This window comes from Aspergillus nomiae, assembly GCF_001204775.2.
Source record: "Aspergillus nomiae NRRL 13137 chromosome Unknown contig00250, whole genome shotgun sequence".
Taxonomy (NCBI): Eukaryota; Fungi; Ascomycota; class Eurotiomycetes; order Eurotiales; family Aspergillaceae; genus Aspergillus; species Aspergillus nomiae.
Genome location: NW_015378305.1, coordinates 1 through 18,768, shown reverse-complemented (window position 1 = coordinate 18,768; position 18,768 = coordinate 1). Strand labels below are relative to the sequence as shown.

At 49.2% G+C, this 18,768-nt stretch overlaps 6 protein-coding genes across 6 annotated transcripts; 2 read left to right on the top strand and 4 right to left on the bottom strand.

The window, feature by feature from the left end:
- Nucleotides 1-615: 615 nt before the first annotated feature.
- ANOM_007510 (peroxisomal membrane anchor protein) lies at nucleotides 616-1,848 on the bottom strand (the record flags this gene model as incomplete). Its single annotated transcript, XM_015552766.1, has 1 exon — nucleotides 616-1,848. The coding sequence occupies one exon, from the start codon at nucleotides 1,846-1,848 to the stop codon at nucleotides 616-618; it is 1,233 nt and encodes a 410-aa protein (XP_015404650.1).
- Nucleotides 1,849-3,122: 1,274 nt separating this feature from the next.
- ANOM_007509 (PAPA-1-like domain-containing protein) lies at nucleotides 3,123-4,433 on the top strand (the record flags this gene model as incomplete). Its single annotated transcript, XM_015552765.1, has 3 exons — nucleotides 3,123-3,906; nucleotides 3,965-4,071; nucleotides 4,167-4,433. 3 exons carry the CDS (start codon nucleotides 3,123-3,125, stop codon nucleotides 4,431-4,433), a joined length of 1,158 nt encoding a protein of 385 aa, XP_015404642.1.
- Nucleotides 4,434-5,076: 643 nt separating this feature from the next.
- ANOM_007508 (uncharacterized protein) lies at nucleotides 5,077-5,455 on the bottom strand (the record flags this gene model as incomplete). The annotated part of the gene is made up of 3 exons (XM_015552764.1): nucleotides 5,077-5,203; nucleotides 5,285-5,345; nucleotides 5,401-5,455. The coding sequence occupies 3 exons, from the start codon at nucleotides 5,453-5,455 to the stop codon at nucleotides 5,077-5,079; spliced, it is 243 nt and encodes an 80-aa protein (XP_015404643.1).
- A 392-nt stretch (nucleotides 5,456-5,847) lies between these two features.
- On the top strand, nucleotides 5,848-12,605 carry ANOM_007507 (uncharacterized protein; the record flags this gene model as incomplete). Its single annotated transcript, XM_015552763.1, has 2 exons — nucleotides 5,848-11,932; nucleotides 12,175-12,605. 2 exons carry the CDS (start codon nucleotides 5,848-5,850, stop codon nucleotides 12,603-12,605), a joined length of 6,516 nt encoding a protein of 2,171 aa, XP_015404644.1.
- A 585-nt stretch (nucleotides 12,606-13,190) lies between these two features.
- On the bottom strand, nucleotides 13,191-14,420 carry ANOM_007506 (DUF4050 domain-containing protein; the record flags this gene model as incomplete). Its single annotated transcript, XM_015552762.1, has 1 exon — nucleotides 13,191-14,420. The coding sequence occupies one exon, from the start codon at nucleotides 14,418-14,420 to the stop codon at nucleotides 13,191-13,193; it is 1,230 nt and encodes a 409-aa protein (XP_015404658.1).
- A 565-nt stretch (nucleotides 14,421-14,985) lies between these two features.
- ANOM_007505 (ATP-binding protein) lies at nucleotides 14,986-17,850 on the bottom strand (the record flags this gene model as incomplete). Its single annotated transcript, XM_015552761.1, has 1 exon — nucleotides 14,986-17,850. The coding sequence occupies one exon, from the start codon at nucleotides 17,848-17,850 to the stop codon at nucleotides 14,986-14,988; it is 2,865 nt and encodes a 954-aa protein (XP_015404645.1).
- Between the last annotated feature and the right edge of the window lie 918 nt (nucleotides 17,851-18,768).

Below are 18,768 nucleotides of genomic sequence, written 5' to 3'. Positions count from 1 at the left end.
GCGGCTTTATTGATATGCGCGGCCTGACGCCTCGGGAACCTACAGCGAAATCAGTATGAAACCTTTCCAGTCATTTCACAAAAATTGCTATCTCACAGGTTAAGCTGCTCTCGAGGCATTTCAGGAATACAGGTAGTCAGAGAAAGCAACTCCTACTAGAGTAATATATTCGTAACACCTTACGGATAATTGAGAACCGTCGATATAGAGCCATTCTGGAATGATTCCATGCTAGATTATTCTGTACGAAAAGAATCTACTGCTGTTGGGGTGTTGAATACCTGATCACAAAGCTTAAGCACAGTTATTGATTACTCGGTATGACTTTATAGGATGCGAAGTGTAGTTATATATATATACACTAAAAATATATCTACCTCTTATGTGTGACAAACTGTAAAATATGGACCATCGTCAAGGCATACGTTGCAATCGAAGTATAGCAGACATCTTCGATACCATTTGTACACAGAATCATTCCTAACGCCATGCTGGTCATTGCTGGAAACCGACACACTCTTCCGTAACCAAGCCAAAGAAAGAAAAGCAAAAGAAACATATATGTTCACATGATACTGACTTGTCACCTCAAACCAAAGAATTATTCACCACCCTTTATCTGCCGATACCACTACTGATTCTCGGTCCCCGGCTAGCAGGGAAGTTCCGGGCACTCAACAAAGCTCCCTTGACACCTCTAATTTCAGCCTTGAAGTTGGATATGGCGTCTTCCTCGCCTTTACCCAAGCCAGCCGCGTTTCCGCTGCTGTCAAAGCCGGGCGTACTATAGACCCCGTAGCCGGTCCCCGGGCCATAGCCAGCTTTACTGTATAGTAGTCCATCGAGGTAATGATTTAGCTCGTTGAGGCTAGTGCGAACAGTATCATCGCTCGTACTCGACTGCTTCTCAGTCTCAGAGAATTCTTGGAGATGCGACTTGATGACTTCAAGTCGCTTTACATGTGTATTCACAGCTGCACTGGGGTCGAACGATTCTGCGTCTGCGGTATTCGCAGCTGACGAGGATGAGTTCTCAAGACTGAAATCTTCCGTGGTCTGGACAGCGACGTCACGGTGGAATAGCTCCGCCGGGTCGGATGTGACAGACTCGGTCTCATCATCTGAGTTGGAGCCAGTAGATTGAGTGTGACGAGCCGTGAGCTGAGGAGGAATGGTTGATACATTTTGCTCCAGCTTTTCGTTCAATTTCTTCAGGTTATCCTGGGCTGTTTCGGCCAGTTCGTGTCGCGCACTTGATAGGTTGGCGATCATGGGCTTCACGAGGTATTCGCTTGCACCGTAGATAGTAGCCCCTAGGCCTGCAGCGCCATAGACAGTGTAGAGGAGGCTGCGAAGAGACACTAGTGGAGGGGGTTTGGGCTGGTTGACGAGAAATTCCGGGTAAGTAATGATCGGTGGAACGTCACGAGCGGACGAGGATTGCCGATTGCTGATGGTGGGGGCGGCAGGGGAAGAGGATGATTGAGATGCCGAAGTAGAAGGCGATGAAGAGGCAGCGTCGCTTGGTGTGTCCTTCGTGGTGCTAATCTCGGTGGTCTTGTTATCGCTCTCGGTTGCAGTCGTACTGCTGGTTGCCTCGGAGTTTCGCGACACACCCAGCAGACTGTCAATTTCATCTTGTCGGAGACCCTTAGATTCCAAAAAGGATACCTTGCGGTCTAGCGGTGCGTCGCGCAAGGACTCATCTTCTAAGAACTTGGTCGCTTGTTGTAGAAGATCCGATCGTGAAGCCTCATCGGAGCTCGGCGAAGATGCGGAGGCGGAGTTGGTGGCGGAGGGCCGTTGCCATTCGGGGATTGAAGGGGGTTTGGGCTTAGAATCAGCCATGGTGTGTTAAAAGGGATGGAAGAACGAGTTAAATACAATGAAGTAATTCTACCATGAAATCAATCAATTGGAAGAGGAAGAAGTGAGGAAGGCAGGAAAGATACGCAGTTCGACGACCATGTGAGGGAGAAGTTGCTAGTAAGTAATGCTTTGACCTCTGGCGACCTCGGCTGTCCTCCGGAGAAGGTTGAATCTCGGTATTGTCATGCGTGGTAATGCTGGCCCACATGGCAACCCCGTCTACGGTAGGCGGTCGGGGATTGAGATACCGCCTGGCGGCAGAATTAACGATGAACATGACGGGTTCCGATTGTCTCCCATCGTTCATTTGCGACAGGAATAGACCAAGAAGATCATCAGGGACTGTGCGAGTCATTGGTTCGACTGGGTAATATATACATTGATCCTCCAGCAACGATTGGAAATATATACAGAAGCGTCAATTTCGAGACGATTGGGTGGTACGTACCTCACCGATCCGACATTGTCCTTTGTGAGTTTTCCCTTTATTCCCTTTCGTATACATACATGGATCCATGTACTCAGGGCAACAGCCCACCCATTTTACCCGTGGATTTTATCTACTACTGTACCCCTTTTTTATTATGATTTATTTTTATCGCATCGCGGCCTTCACTTTTCTCCGATCATATTAAAGTTGTATCCACCACCCTCGTTCGGTCAGGGATCCCTGTCCACCGCGCACAGAACGGACAGTAATATCCTGTCAGGGTTGCAGGAGAAAAAACGCACCAACGCTGCGTTCACCGCGCTCCCGCCCTTGACTGGTGTATATCTTAGTCCAGAATGTTCCCATTGGTTCTGTCCTTCATGTCGGATGGGAAGTTCCAGGTGGCGTCAAAAGATGTGATAGGGATTGATGGCCTGTGCCTTCCCGAACTGCATCACCACCACTTCTCTGTACTGGCCCACGTAGTCAGTTGGTCATAACTACCGCATGGCTGTTTCCTTGTCCATCAATCATTCCCCTCCTTTCCCCTCTGTATCTCCTCCACGACCGAACTTGCCTCACCGTCAGATGACACAACCATCTCAGATAGCCTTATTGTTGACTATCCTCTGACTACTATTGTCCACCTATACGAGACTAAACCCCCGCCTCATTTTGTGTTTTCCCTGACTGTTCCTGTTTGCGTTTTTACAAACTCAGTTCGTTGGTCGATTTTCGAGAGTTCATCTTGTTACCTTTTATACCCTTTGCTCGATCAATTTCCCATCCATACCCCGTATCAAGTCAATCTTGTCGATCGATCATGTCTCTGCGCCGCTCACTTCGCTCCCGCCCTGTGCGGGATGATCCACCAGACTTGGATTCTAACGCAAGTCCCAGGACCCCAGCCAGAGTTACTCGCGCTGTCGCATCTTCATCAGTGACCGTCTTCCGGTCTCCCTCAGACTCTCCGGAGGAGTCAAGGCGATCTATTCGTTTGACTGTCAAGATGCCTTCAAGTAAGCTGCGCGAGGTTACCAGTAGTAATACAAGAAATGGTGCCTCCAGACGCTCCGTCAACGTTTTCACAGAAAACCCCATAGTTACAGGGCCACGGACTAGCCGGCCCAAGAAGAAGCTCGTCGAAGTTGATACGAGCGACGAAGATCTGGACGATCAGGAAGAAGATGAAGTGGACGATGAAGATGCTCCCGGTGAGGACGATGAGGATGCAGACGCAGATGGAGATTTAGACATGGATGATGCTCCTCCGCAACCTCCAGTGTCAAAAAGACACGCCAAATCCGCCGCGTCCAATTCTAAAGCAGTGAAAGGCGTCGAGGCGAAAGAAATGGAACGAGATGCCGATGATGATGAAGATGATGACGAGGAGCTCTCTGATCCTGAATCTGATGCCGAAGGTGAGCCTGACGATCAGGAAGAGAGTGGAATTGGAAACGCCAATGGGGGCGAGGAGGACCTAGATGAGGATGAAGAGGACGAGGAAGATCTCGACAGTGATGATGATACTCCTACTGCCGACCCTGCCCGGATGACCAAACGCCAAAGGGGTAACTTGGGCAACGATTTTTTGCAACTCCCAATGGGTAAGTCTTCTACAAGTCTTGCGAGGCTGTCTTGGGGCAAGTGCCTAACGCAACACAGAACCACAAGTCAAGAAGCATTTGACCGCGGAAGAGCGCGCCATGCGCCGTGCGGAAATGGCTCGCCGAAGAAAGAACCTTAGCGAAAAGCGAAATGAAGAAGAAAAGGTGCGCACTCTGAAGTCTTGTTTTCCTATTGGATGGCTATCAAGGCCAAAATTATTTTTACTTGTTAAGTAGTGAACACTGACGCAAGAGGACAGATGGATACGATCAATCGGCTTCTACGGAAGCAAGCCCCGAAGAGGCGTGGTCGGATTCCGGCTGCTGAAGCGGCTGAAACAGCCTCTGCAGAGCAACAGACGCATGAATTCGAGAGACTGGACCCAGCTATGGTCAGATGGATTAGTGGACGCGAGGGGAGCAAGGTCATTGTATCAGAGGAATGGCTTGGTGCTCCCGCAGGACGAGTCTTTGGGGAAACACCCTTGGAAAGCAGTGGGCCTAGAAAGCTGGTGGAAGAAGTATAACCGATTAGTTTGGAAGTCAGGTGCAAACGGAACTGGCGTATCTGGAAAAGTCAAGTTTAACACCGTGGGTCTATTTACAATGTCTTGTTAAATGGGATTGGGCTGTATATTGAAGAAGTCTGGTTTGCCCGTTCATCGTCTTACTGCGTATCTAGTGATTGGCATACCCGGTTCAGGGGGAGTTTATATAGGAAATAGGGCTGTTTTCAGTTATGATTGTTGGAAGGTTAACGCTGGTGAAATATGCTAAATAATACATGTTTAATACCGAATAATATCTATGAATTGCGAGTAGTTACAAGATTGCAGAGATATTTACTTGGATGTTTGCTCGTAGGCAAACTGAGCCACCACAAACTAGATTCCAAGATCTATTGCTCTTGGGGTCATCTTCTTTACCATGCACATACCCTTGATGGTCAACCATGAGGGTTCAATAGCCAATGACCGACTTACTTGTCAGAAAAGGGTGGTAGGTGTTGTTTGACGCGGACCTTTTCCCACTCGCTCTATACGTTCCATGGGAGCCGTTCTCGGAATTTTGAGATTGGGGTCTGCTGGAGCGAGCTCTGACAGGTCACTTGTGTACCTGGGGGGCATCGCACTAGGGAAGCGCCAGTGAGCCGATATTCTCCCTTGCTATTTACTTTGGATTCCCGGCCTGGGTGGTTTTTGTATCTGGCGTCACTGGAGCATTCGAGCCTTCGTCGGTGTTCGCAGTAGGGGTCTGAGCGCCGTTAGGGGCTTGTGTTCGCTCTCCTAGTTGGAGTCTGAAAATATCCAACGGCATCGTATCAGTTCATGGAAGGGGCGAAGGACGGGCTATCCTCAATGTAGGTAAAGCGACATACCGCTGGAAACCTGCTTTCTCCGCCTGCAGATCCTTCAGTAAAGGTTGGAAGGTGTAATAGCCTGCAGTGTAGGAGCGACGTTAGTGGAGGCTCTCTGCATTCTGAACAGTACCGACCTGAAAAGACTCCCACTCCAATGGCTACAAGCGCCGGAATCCAGTTTCGACTCATAGTGTTATCAGATGGAAATTGTGGAACAGAAAATGTCTAGCACAATTCCTTTGCTTTGAGGAAGATCGTTTCTCGGGAAACAGATGAAGCCAAGGAGGATGTCCGGAGTAGGAAGTTATTAACAGTTTTACCGCATCAATCGCCAAAGTTCCGCCATGAATAATCTCCGTCGCGTCTCCCCACATTTTCAACGCGTCTTCCCGACATCCACTCTTAAGTCATTCTCAATTGACCACCACTTATTGGTAATTAATCCCTTTAAACAGATTTTATGTTAGTGGTGATATCTATCTCCAATTAGTATTTGGGGGCACGGAGATCCCTTGTTTACAGCGTCCGCCTACGAAGTAATGGGGTATTAGGGAGATGGGCCATCAGCGCCAAGGAAGCAAATGGAATCATGGCGGGAACGAGGGTTTGTACCGGACTCAGACGAGGATGATGGGTTGGACAGCCCGGAAAAAGTGAACCAGGATCTCGATGGTAGTGACGATGAGCTTGGAGCATCCCCGACACCCGATACGCTGGGTACGACTCCCCAGGCCCCCGAGGGTAAAGACACCAAGGAAGAGAGCCACCATAGCTCCCAAGGCGGCATTGTTGAAAATTTCCTACCTGTCATATCCAGTCCAGATGTTGATAATGTGCCTGTCCAGGCAAATGAGGAAGCGAAGTCTTTGGCTAAAGAGGTGCCCGACAAGCAAGCTAGGGATATCGCTACAGGACCGCTATCAGAAGACTTCAATGATGAGGATGCCACGCCTACGAGAAAGTCGCATCCATCCCCGACTCTATCCGCTACTCCAAGGCCAAGGCCAAGCCCACCGTCGACCCCGCTAAGAGAGCAATCCGAAGACATATGGGAGGTACAGAGCTCTTCACCAGACGAACTACAGCTGGTCGATCTGATTTCCCGGAGGTCGATCGGCCTTCATTCGAAAGTGCCAGGCACTGGCGAGCAACAGAAGGATAACGAAAATGCCGACCCTTCGCCTTTATCTTCACCACTGTCGTCCCTCCACTCTTTGACATTGGGCGAAGGTGATGAACATGATCAACAGAATACAGTGAATACAGAGAGTCCACCGCCGGAGAGCAACCTAGATGCGTTGCTTCCGCCTCTTGAAATCCCAGAAGATATACTGCGAGAGATGTCTCAACCAGCACGAAGGTCCTTACGGCAGCGCAATCCCATCCAATTACACCCGTATCTTTTGGAGAATGCGAAATACCAAAAGCTTATGAAGGCAAGAGGGATTAAACCAGTACCCGCCGCTCAATACCAGCAAGCAATGCAGGCGGCGGCTGATGGCCAAGGACAGAGCTTTGATAGCACCCTGCCACCTTCGAGCAGCCCTACTGCGGACTTCGAGTTTGCACCATCGTCTCCGCCGGAAAGAAATTCTATCTCTACAGGAAAAGCACCTCAAGATCTTCATGGAAGCCAACCGCATTCGCTCCATCAGGACCTATCTGAGAACGAGATCAGAGGGCCTAAGAGGCGTAAAGTGTCAAGGCCAGACGATCATTGGAACTTATTACGCCACCAGCCCCGGCCTACAGTGGTAATAACCAACCGTGCGTCTCCTATCAACTTGAACAGTAGCTTGGCTCGTGACATACTGCCCAGTCCGCCACGCTCTGGAAGTAACTCCTCCCCGCAGGCCCTATGGAATCCTACTGAGTTTCGGTTCCCTCGTGGGTTCACGCCGCCTACGTTAAACACACCTAATACAGCCCCGAGACGGGAAGGGCGAGATGCCACTACAACAGCCTACGGGTCCAGATCTGACGTTGATGAAGAGCCTGTTGATGTTCGGTCGACAGCCTCTCAACATTCTCATTCCGCCTCGGAGAATGATGGAGAGGATGAAGAAGAAGGAGAGGAGCCTGAAGAGGACGTTCGTGAACTTCAACGTAGAATCAAAGGTGTACTTCCGGCTTCGTGGCTGCGGTTAGACCAACAGAGACAAAAGGATGCACAGCTGAGTTCTACACAGCGAAATCGCGATAAGAATTCTAGGATAGAAAACGCCAAGGGCGTCGCTAAAAAGATAATTAAGAGAACTGGCCCCTCAACTTCGTCAAACCTGGTCGAGCATTTGGCATCACTGAGACATCTTGCCGAGTCTGATGGTAGTGATACGGATGAAGATGACCGCAATGGGGGTCAAACCAATGCGCGACAGATACTAGCCAACTTGGTTGGATTCGATGACACATTCCTAGCGGAAGATATGGGCGAGGACATTCCAGAAGACAATCGCATCGATTACATGTTTCCATCAGCAACACGTGAAACAACAGCTCCTCGAACCCAAAAGGGAGGCCAAAAACGACAAAGGCCTGAGAGCCATTTTGCTCGTTCTGACAGTCATCCTAAGCGGCCTCGCCTTAAGAAACAAGCTAGGCTTACGGATCCCATCTACAGGCGGGAAAAAAAGAAATATCCCTCACACACTCCTCCGAGGCTTGGTATATTGGATGCTCCCGATGTTGCTTCTCGGCCTCGAAACGAGCAGCCACAGTTCCTCAGAGTCGCTGCTCGCAAAGCACGGTCTCGTCAGGATAAAGGCAGACGAAGCCCTTCAAACAAAGTCATCAAAATGAGTTCAGCTCTAGACACAGAAGATGCTAACACATCGTTACGCGAATGGCGCGCCGGGCGTATTCGGCAGTCGAAGTTGCCCAGGGCTCAAGCAAAGGCCCCCAGGCGACCACCATTGGCGGATCTTTCTTCAAACAAGAAAGTTGGACCCAGAAATCATGAATCTGGGGAGATAAACAAAGACCACCGTATCACGGCTGGACCAGCGACACGACCGGACGATATCAACGTCGTCCGGAGTCAAACGCCAGATCCAGAAGCTCCACCACCCACTACAGCGCCCCCCACTTCGAAAAAGCCTATGCAGCGTATTCAGTATGGCAACAACTGGTTTGTCCGGAGAAACGTTGTCGTTTCCTCTCTAAAAAGAAACGATCCAAGACCTGTCGGTTTAGAAATGGCGAGTCTTAACGTTTCCCGAGCGCCATCCTTTCAAAGGTCACTTTCCCTACTCAATCAAAATGCTAGGCAAAAACGCTTACCCGAGACCCTGGACCGAAATATAATATTGAATCGATTTCTCGTCGACAGTAGCCAAGCAGCTGTTCATGCTAAGTCACGCGGAAGCACCTTCACTCGCGAGTCGAACGATGTGAGCGTATCGCTCCCAAAGCGTCCAGTTCAAATCAAGCGGAAGTTGAAGAAACGCACTCCCATGAGATTGGATGTTAGCACTGCTGAAGACACGAATCCACTTATCCTGTCCGCAGATCTAGACCCTCCTCGAGTGCAAGGGGAAGATGCAAACCCCAGTCAAGGAGTCTCGGACGGACTGAGTGGTTTTCAACGCTCGTACTCTACGGATTTTGGCATCACTCCTCTGGGCCTAGGAACCTTTTTCCATGAATCTTCGTTTATTGGAAGTGGGGAGTTTCACCGCTCGCTTGAGCTCGGCAAGCGTAACCTTGATCAAGATACTGGCATTTTCACTTCGAATGTTGGGGATCGAACTTTTCGGTGGGGACCTTGGAATGATGCTGTGTCCTCTGAACTTGGCATTGCATTTGATACCATGCTTGAGGAAATGGAAAAGAATGACACGATGTCCACTGAGGCGGCCCTTGAAAACGCACCCAATCGCACCCACATTATCTACAGGACCCTGGTCAAGTACGTCACGGAAACTCTGACGTTCATCGATCCTATCGATAGAACAGGCTTTATAACGAGGGCCTATGTGCTTATTTCCAAGGTCAATGATAATTTAACCGCATTGGTCTCGGCTACAGCTCGAGGGACAGAGCATCGTACGAAAATTGCTTCCTACAATGTCGTATTCGCCAACTTAACCTATCAGATAGCTTGTCATACCCTCGTCAATGGCAGCGTAACGGAAGAAGTCTTGGAACTTGTGAAGTCAGTTTCTAGACAAGCCTTTACAGCCATTTCGGACTCAGTAGGGAAAATCAATATTCGCAAATTCCTCGAAGATAACAAGGTGTGCGAACAACGCGATAAAGGGGTCCGAGACGAATACCCAGCCGTTGAGGCCTACGTCATTGTTCAGCACATATTGCACAGTACGGAAAAGCTGAAGGGCTGCTTTGAAGGGCTCATTGCCGACTCTTTGTTGTCAACCGGAGATCTGAGCAATACAAAGGATATCGATCACTTAGAAAGCAGGTGGCATTGGCTATTAACTACCCTACCGTTGGGCGAAATTGACGCTCTTGGAATCGCCCGAATTGGATCACGCTTCAGAGGAACTTGCAACAACTGGACAATAGTGAAACATTTTCTGTGCCCTGTTTTGGAAAGTTACGAGCCTAGTACTTCAGCCTCTATCTCCTACAATACTTATTGCCGAACTCTGTTTCACAGATGCTTCCTTCTTATCAATGGCTGGGGGTGGAGGGATTGCAAACTAATCTTAGATACGCTCTACGATTTCTTTGCGAGGAACACCTTGTATAATCTGAAACAAGAAGAGAATTATACGTCTCCCTCGTTTTTAGATGAGCTCGACCACAACCCATCCATTGACGTCACGCCAAGCGACCCATGCTTCCATATCTTTTTGAAGCTCATCGCAAGTGGCTTGCGTTTTCTGTCCAAGCTATATGATAAGAAGAAAGTGCGGAATTTCGCTTGGCGCCTATTGCCAAATCACGGCAGAGTATATCCAAAAGAACAGCCTATTCACCAGGCAGATTTGGATGCTCTACGAAACCACCACGATCTGCTCTGCACTTTATACTTCGCAGTCCCAGATGGGTGCCGACCTCGATTAGAGGCGATAAAGAACCTTGTGCATCCTGCCAACTCCCACCGCGAAACTTGCAATATCAGCATCCGATCATGGGCTAGACTTGTGCGCTTCAAGTTGTCCACAGATGAGGATGTATCTGGGTTAGAAGCATTTGCTGATTGGCATAGTTACTTCGTTAGTGAATTCATCAAACAGCACATGCTAGCTCGAAGGGAGATAGAAGCGCAAAACACAAAGGACAATCAATTTTCTCACCAGCTGATCGAACGGACGATTTCACAGAATCAGAGACAGATCGAGTCTTTACTGAAAACTGCCCTGAGTAGCTTACAAAACGCTATTCAATCAGCCCCAACACTCGAGCACGCTCACAGACTAATTTCTAAATCACCTATAGGTATGGTATTGGGGCTCTTCAACTCTAGGCTTGCTCGTGTCAATACTACGGTGTCAGAGGCTCTACAGATGTTAAAGGCCTATGTTCACAAGTGCAACTCCGTCTCTACTACTGGATCAGCAAACCCACCAGCGCCAGTGGATGAAGACAGCCAAGAGTATGGTGATTGGGCCGACATCGAGGCAATGTACGGTGATGAGTTTTCTCCTGCGACCCATCCTCAAGGAATCGAATACGTGGAGAAAGCTCTTCACCCAGCAGTATCCCAGCTTGTATCTAATTGTTTTGGTGAGGATCACTGCCCGGAAGACGCAATCCTTCTAAGTGTTGTCGATTGTTGGACTTCTATCGCCCAAGTGCTTGTGAAAAATAGATTCCGGCATTGGGACAATTATCTTAGCCTTTACGACGGTGATTCCTGGGCAGGGCTTCGAAAGACAGTGCAAACTAGAAAGTTCACACCTAAGTTCCTGGCAAGCTGCATTGAAAAAGATGCTCGATTCATATCTGAATGCAAGATGCAAGTCCTCGGGATGTGGATGTCGAGCTTAGTTGAGCGGGTATCGATGTTGAAATTCCAGCACTCTTTGACTGAGGCGTTGTTGAATTGCGATCCGACCAATACTCTGTTGCAGAATTTACCCTTCTCTGTGGATAGAAAGCATGGTCGATACTCAATTACGCTGGAAGAACTCAGTCAACGTCGGTTGTCTTTAATATCAAGTCTACTGTCAAACATGCGCGCGCACATCCAAGACCTGGAGATTGCAGCAAGTAAAACGCTTTCGACTGAAAAGCAAGAGTACCGTGAACTTATCCAGACAATGATGTCCTCAATGAAAGCAAACTACCAGGAGCTAGGTAGCAGCGCAGCAAGTGCACAAGGAGTTTATGTGGACTTTGTCCACCGGATTGTCGGGTTCTTACAGCAACATACGAGGGATATCTGCCCCATCGACCCGTTCTTTACCGATCCGACCTCGTTTCCTTTGCCTTCAACAGATCCGACGTACATCGTTGCACGATTGAAGGGCTACGAGCCGAAGCTCTCATCTGAAAAGGTCGCAAAAACCCTGATCATGTTCATCCAGGGCATTTCGGAGCGAGCCGCTATAGACGGTCAGCAGGTCTACCTTGTCGACCAGTTACAGACTTCCATAGCACATACTTATGAAGTGGGAGACCCGGCTAGGCCAACCCTGAGGGCTACCCTGCTGCAATCCGTGTTTCCAGCCTATCTTCAGACGGCTTTCAGCAACCCTGGTGCGTGGCTGTTGAGTCAACCGATCATACAGACCATATCGCACACTTTCAAAGAATTGCTCTTCCATATAGATACCACAGATACGAACTGCGTTGCATCGGTTGTGGGTATTTTCAGCTCGGTCTTCCAGTCCTCATATCATGCTCTGCACAACATCATCGACAATATCAACATGCTCAAAGAACCACCAGTAGTAATCACAGTTGCTTCTTTTATCGAAATGATAACATCGTCCTGCGAGTCGTGGACTACATTGATCGAGCCACCGACGCGGGCGAGAACATCATAGCCCAGATACAAGCATTCCGCCAGTTCATCCTGTTTAGCACATCATTCCTACATGACCAGCTACTCATAACCGATCCCGAAAACATCCCTCACCCGACCAACATCTTCACATCCGAAAGCACGCCTACCAACGCCCCAGCATTCTTCAACGAGATTCGCATCTCCGCAACGCGCGAACTCCAGACCTACATCAACGAGAGCTGGTCCAGACACCAAGGCAAATACTACTTCACTCGGCGTGGCGGCCACCAACCACAGGAGGTCAACCTCGAGCCATCCGTGGCTGCGAATTTGGAAAATTTCCCCTTGGCAATATTCGACGATGCTGCTCGGAAATTCTTGGATACGCTACGGGCTCTTGACTCATTTGACACTTTCCATTAGTGTGCATTCCACATCCACCACTATCTAATGAGGCTAGTTATGGCGCATTTTGTTAATAAGAGGCGTATGTGGTTTGCTTGGTACGGTCTGCACATGGTGTTTTTCGGGTTGGATGGAATTGATGAACTACCGAAATCATATCAGAACTCATAGCATGAACCACGTATGTATGTACTTTAGTGTTTGTTTGTTTGTATGATTGATTGGATAAAAGGGAGCGCATTCAATGAATTGATTCATGACCACTTTCATTCGTCAAGCATGGCGTCCAAAACATGCGTCTTTGGTGTTTATGCAAAGAGATCAATCGCAATATACATACACGTAGAGGAACATTCAAGGAAGGGGTAGGATCATACTTCTGACGTCACGTCAATCATACAAATCCCAGATATTATCAATAGTACACTGATAGATGTCGACATTCACAAGACAAGAAAAGTAGAGGTGGGGAGTGAGTGCGTCGTTCGTTGCCCATAACATGACAGCATGCAAATAAACTAGGTAACGGAAATAGTAAAAGATGAAAAGAAAAAGAACAAAAAGAGAGAGACCGTACCCCAGGGATCGACAGAGAGATCAAATCTACTTCCCTGCATTCTCGGTATTCACAGCACCGCTCACTTCCCCTTGAGCGCTATGGCTTGAGCGCCGATGGAAAGGGTGCGGGTGGAACCCCGAGAAATGTAGTACCTTGCGGACTGCGCCGACGACGCCTGATCTCCTCTTCGACTCTGGAGATGACGGTTGTCCGTCCTCGGCGGTCTTGGGCACCGTCGCCGTATCTTGGAGCACGAGGTTGGTGGTAGCTGGTTTGGGCGGCCATTGGCCGTCTGCTTTCCAGCCTTGGACCATTGCTTTCGTGACGTCGGCCAGGTTGATCGGGACCGTGGGGGTTAGGCCCTGCACGACGACCTTTGAGTAGATGGAGGGGTACATAGCGGGTGTAATCGAGGCTCGGATAGGGTTAGAGGAGGAGATCAGCGAGGGTACGACGGGTACGTAGGGGTCTTCAGAACCCTGGTGAGCCTTTTTAGAGGCAGTCGCGGTGGCTGCAGCGGTGGCGGGCGCAGGAGCGGGCGTCGCAGCATTCGCGACGGCGTCCGTCGCATCATCTGCCACCGTTTGTTGAAGAGCAATCTCCGGCTCTGTGACCCCCGTTTCAGTAGACTCCTTCTGATCTTCACCGTGCAGGGGCGGAGCAGACACCGACGACGGACCCGATTCCTCCTTCTCCGCAACAGAAAGGGAAGCCTCAGTCCTCGTCGCAAGATCCGCCTCATCCCGCGAAGAAGACGAAGCCGGCCTCGAAGAAGCAGACCCAGAAGACGCATCCTGGTCGCGTGTCTCCTCGGTGATGGTCGTCGCCTCCGCCAGAGCCTGTGCCTGCTTCAGCTGCCTCCGCGCAACAATCTCCTCCCTCGATTTTGCGCAGGTCCACGCATCCCGCCGCTCCACCCAAGTCCTCAGCCCCTCATTCCATTGCATCTCCTCCTCCATCTGCCTGCGCCGCTTGCGCCTCCGCTCGGTCCTCTCGTCCCCCGCCTGCGACAAAACCTGACTCTCAATCTGCGCAGAGTCGTACCCGCTAGGCGGACTGGCGATCGTAGGCGAAGAAAGCGGCTCCAGCTCCGATGCGGAGCTGTCATATGTGCGTAGTCGCCATGCTGTGATTTCTTGGTCCGGTGGCGTGGGGGTTGCAGATGCAGGTGCGCCCGCGTCGGTGGAGGGCTTGAAGGTCCAGTCGTTGCGGACGATTTCGCGGACGTAGAGTTTTGCTTCGCGAATTGCGGAGTCGCGAGCTTCGGTGGCCATTTTTAATGTATTTTCTGTGGAGAAATTCTGTGCGTGTGGAGGTTTGTGTTGGTGGTTTAGTGGGTGGCCGTGTTGTGAGGGGTAAGAGGTCGTGTGGAGTGTTGCGTGAGGAGAAAATGAAGTGGGCCGTGTAAGGATATTGGGTTGTTGATGGTGATTCTAATCGTAATAAGTAGTAGATTGTAAGACTCTTTTCTCTCAGATCCCTCTTCTTGATCCCCGCGAAGTGACTCTCTCGAGAGGGGGTGAGAAGAGCGAGTTGGTCGGGTGATGGTTGCGTCGACGAAAAAGGCGGAGATTTACTCGTCGATGTCATCGCCGATTTTTGCTCTGCGGATCTGATAGGGCTGGGGAAACCAACTAGTATCAGCCACCGTTGCTCTTCATTTGGAGGATGGATAGTATACAATCCAACAAATTATATGTCACTTTTCAGCCTATGGTATGTATTGATACAGGTTTATCATATCGCTAATAGTATACAAGTCGTCGCGTGAGATCCCAAATCCTATTGTCGCAAGAATGAACACCAATCCCTCTAAAATGTTCCCATATTGTAGTCATGTCATGCCCGTACGCGTGCAGCATCGGAACTAGCCTCCTCGGTGCTAACAGGCGTGAATCCCCATCCAGGGCTCTTCTTACGCCGACTCTTGCGGTCGCCGTACTGCTCGTCGAACTTGCGGATCGCCGAGAGTGACGACATATCCTCGCTGATGGAGGCGCTGATCTCCTCCATTCCACGCTCGAAATGCTTCCAGGTCAGCGTGCGTCTTTCTGGGTATTGGTAGGGCTCGTCGCCCTGGTGCTGAGCCGCCAGGTCATTCTCCTCCCGGACGCAGGCTAGAGCCGCGGCGACAGAAAGGTTCTTCAAATCGGATCCAGAATAGAGTTGGGTGCGGCGAGCAAGCTCGGCAAGGTCAACAGAACTATCGAGATTCTCTTCCTTCAGGTGGATCTTCAGAATGGCCAGCCGATCTTCTTCAAGGGGGAGATCCACGAGCAGTCGTCTCGGGAGACGCCGGAGAACGGCATCATCGAGATCAAATGGTCTGTTGGTGGCAACCATAATGAAAGCTGACAAGTCATTCATCCCGTCCCATTCCCGCAAAAATTGGTTAATGAGCTCCCGATGGGATGTGCGACTGCTGGCTCCGGTTCGCGAGCAGAAGATAGCATCAGCTTCATCAATGAATACAACACATGGGCTAAGCTTCTTGGCCAATGTGAAGATAGCCTTGACATTCTTCTCACCCTCACCGACATACATGTCATAGACCTCGGAACCGCTAACCTCGAGGACAGTAGCTCCGCTCTCGCGAGCTACGGCTTTGGCAAGGAGAGTCTTACCGGTGCCGGGAGGCCCATACAGTAGTAGGCCGGGAATCTTATCCGTAGCAAGAACACCATAGGTAAAAGCTTCCGGGCGAATGAGAGAAAGCGAGGTGAGTGTCTTCAGGGCATCAATGGTCTCTGGGGGAACTTGGACATCAGAGAACGTAGTACGTATACTTTTGGCGTCCACAACCCCACTCAGCAACTTCTTCTCATGGGAATTGCAGGTTTTGCGTAATGAACTCAACAGCCGCTCCCGATCATTACCAGTCTCTGTGCTCTTCATTTTGGGTGATTTCTCTTGCATCCAGTCATTCTTAATGCGATCTGTTCTTTGCATCATTTCGATTCCCTTCTGGATGTGCTGGAAACCAAAGAGTTCGTCGGGGCCAAGACTTCCGAGTGCAAGTGTTGTGGCCCAATGCACCTGGCTGTAGGGCCAATACCGTTCTTCAAGCCCGGACTCTTTCACGATGGACGCATCAAGTGGCCAAGCACGGCTGCCGAATATGTCGTCTTCGAAGGCTGAAGGGTCCCCCAGCCGTGTCCGGAGCATATCTTGAACATGGCGGATGTTGATATCCAAGGTTCGTTTTTTCCGATCATCCGCGAAAACTTTCTCTGCTGCTTCCAATCCCATGGCAGGTGTTATGACAAGCATTTGTGAGAATTGATCATCAAATGCATTTTGCATTAGTCTTGAAACATCCGATTCTGAAGCGGCGTCTTGCGATGCAGTTCCAACAAATAGAACACGAGACCCATTCTTTCTATGGTCTTGAATAGCTTTTTGCAATAAGTAAATGAATCTAGCTCCTTCACGAGTAGCCTGTATTTCTCCATAGTCCTGGATCTGCACAATCACATCACGGACAGGTGTTCTGTTTTCAGAGCTTTTAGATTCTGCAGGCTTGTCCAAAGGTAGTTCGGCGGCTGACTTCCGTTTTGGCCCACCAGCGGAGGAAATGAGCTCATTGATCAGTTTGAGCCGCCGGTCCTCTGCTCGATCTGTGGGGTTTGATGATGCTGCCGAGCCATCTACAGGTCCATTGAACGCAGAGACTAACGATTTCAAGCCAAGTATACCGGGAAGAGGAATGTCGCCTGCCTCTCGGGAACTCTCGATTGTGATAAACTTGGGGCCCTTCAGACCGGATCGCAAACTGCGCGGAGAGATCTCAATCTCAGCTTCATCATCTCCTTCACCCATGCTATCGTCATGCCAGGACTCCGAAGCCGTTGGACGGTATACATCATAGCCTAGAGATCTAATAGGCGAGGTCGTGCCGACATCCTCCAGGTCCTGTTCACTGCATAGTTGCGCAATATCTTGAGCATTGAGCGTCACCACGTCAGCACCAAGTTCCTGCGCTAGCCTTTTTACAACCGCATCTAGGAACAAAATGCCATCCGCACCAGGGTACTGAAGAACGAGATGGGACTTTCGTGCCGAAGGTTCTTTCGCATATTTTGCAGGGGGTAGTCGTAAGCCCGCCTTCGCAGATGCGCATAGCTCCTCCCACAACGCCTCGGTCAAAGCGTACCGCTCCCCGGTGTCGGGCACACCACTAGATTCCGACGGCTCTCCACTACCACTACCGCCATGGGCCATGCCATCAGTTGTTTCCTTGACCTTCTCCGGCTCCGGTTTGCTTATCTTGACTTGTTGCGGAAGAACTGAGGCGGCATGGCCTTCGCCTCCATTGAACACGGTATTCCGCTCATAAAACCACGAAGGAACAGTTGCAGTCGGCGCAGCCCATCCCTTGAGCGGTTTTCTGTTTCTCAACGCTCTTCGCACGGCCGACCCATATGGCCTCGACTCCTTTTTCCCGGCGCTCTCTGCGGAGGGCGATGTAATTGACGAGGCATCATGTCCAGGTACTGTTTGTTCGGCATTTATGGTCGGAATATCACTGGTAAGACTTGCCGGAGAGGAGCCGCGTGCATCTTCGGGGTCTGAGGGCACTGATGATTGCCACCCTCGAGAAAGATGGAATCGACGCGGAGTCGAGCTGACAACTGCGGGATATCGGCGGTGCGCAATAAATCGGCAGGGTCGTGCAACAGACGAAAGCAGCCTGCCTCGCTGCATTGACGAATACATCCAGGACAATATTTGCCACCGGATTTAATAAATGCTGGATCTGCTCCGACCGCAGGCAGCAAATGGTTGCATCAATCGAGTCGTCAGGGGAAACAACAGGTCAATAACTGCTCCTTTCGGGCGGTCGCCGGAGTTTGATATAAATCATGTGATCTGTACGAAGATCTTATCGATGCTTAGTCATTGCAACCCTAATGCTTTGTTTAATTCTACGCTACGCCAGTATATATAGCAATAGGTAGAAGGATGTCTAGCTGTTTTCTGTATTCTTGAGATACTCGCAAATTGTAGTTGCCTAGAAGCTCTTTGTTAGAACAAAGGCTCTTTATCTGCAACCACGTGATTTAGGCCAGTATAAAAGGTCTTCCTTTGTCTATAGGATCATTGAGAATTTAAGAATCTTACTTTTTATTAAGAAACTTGTATTCTTTATTTATCTATAGATTATGAACCTAGGGATTCAGTCTCTAAACCCTTAGTTATCTATTCTAGCTTTTTTTAAAGCTATTCAGAATCTTGATAGTAATTTTCGCAATATAATCTTAATATACTACTCTCTAGAATTTAGAGCTATTAGCTATTTCTAAACAATCCCACTTAAATTTTTAGAATAACTATTAAAAGATTATATTATTTGATATATTATATCTATACTATAGTCTATAATAAATTAGATAATAGATATTTCAAAGCTATCTCTATTAATAGATACTGATATTTATCAGGTTTAGTTAAAAAATATTATTATTTACCTTAAATCCTAAGATATATAAAGAATTATTTTAAGAAAATATCTATATCCTAAAATTTCTAGTAATATTAAATTTATAGAAATAGGATTTAATTAATCTACAGTATATATTACTTAATTATCTACTACAGCCGCGGAAGAAGAAATATCTTTAT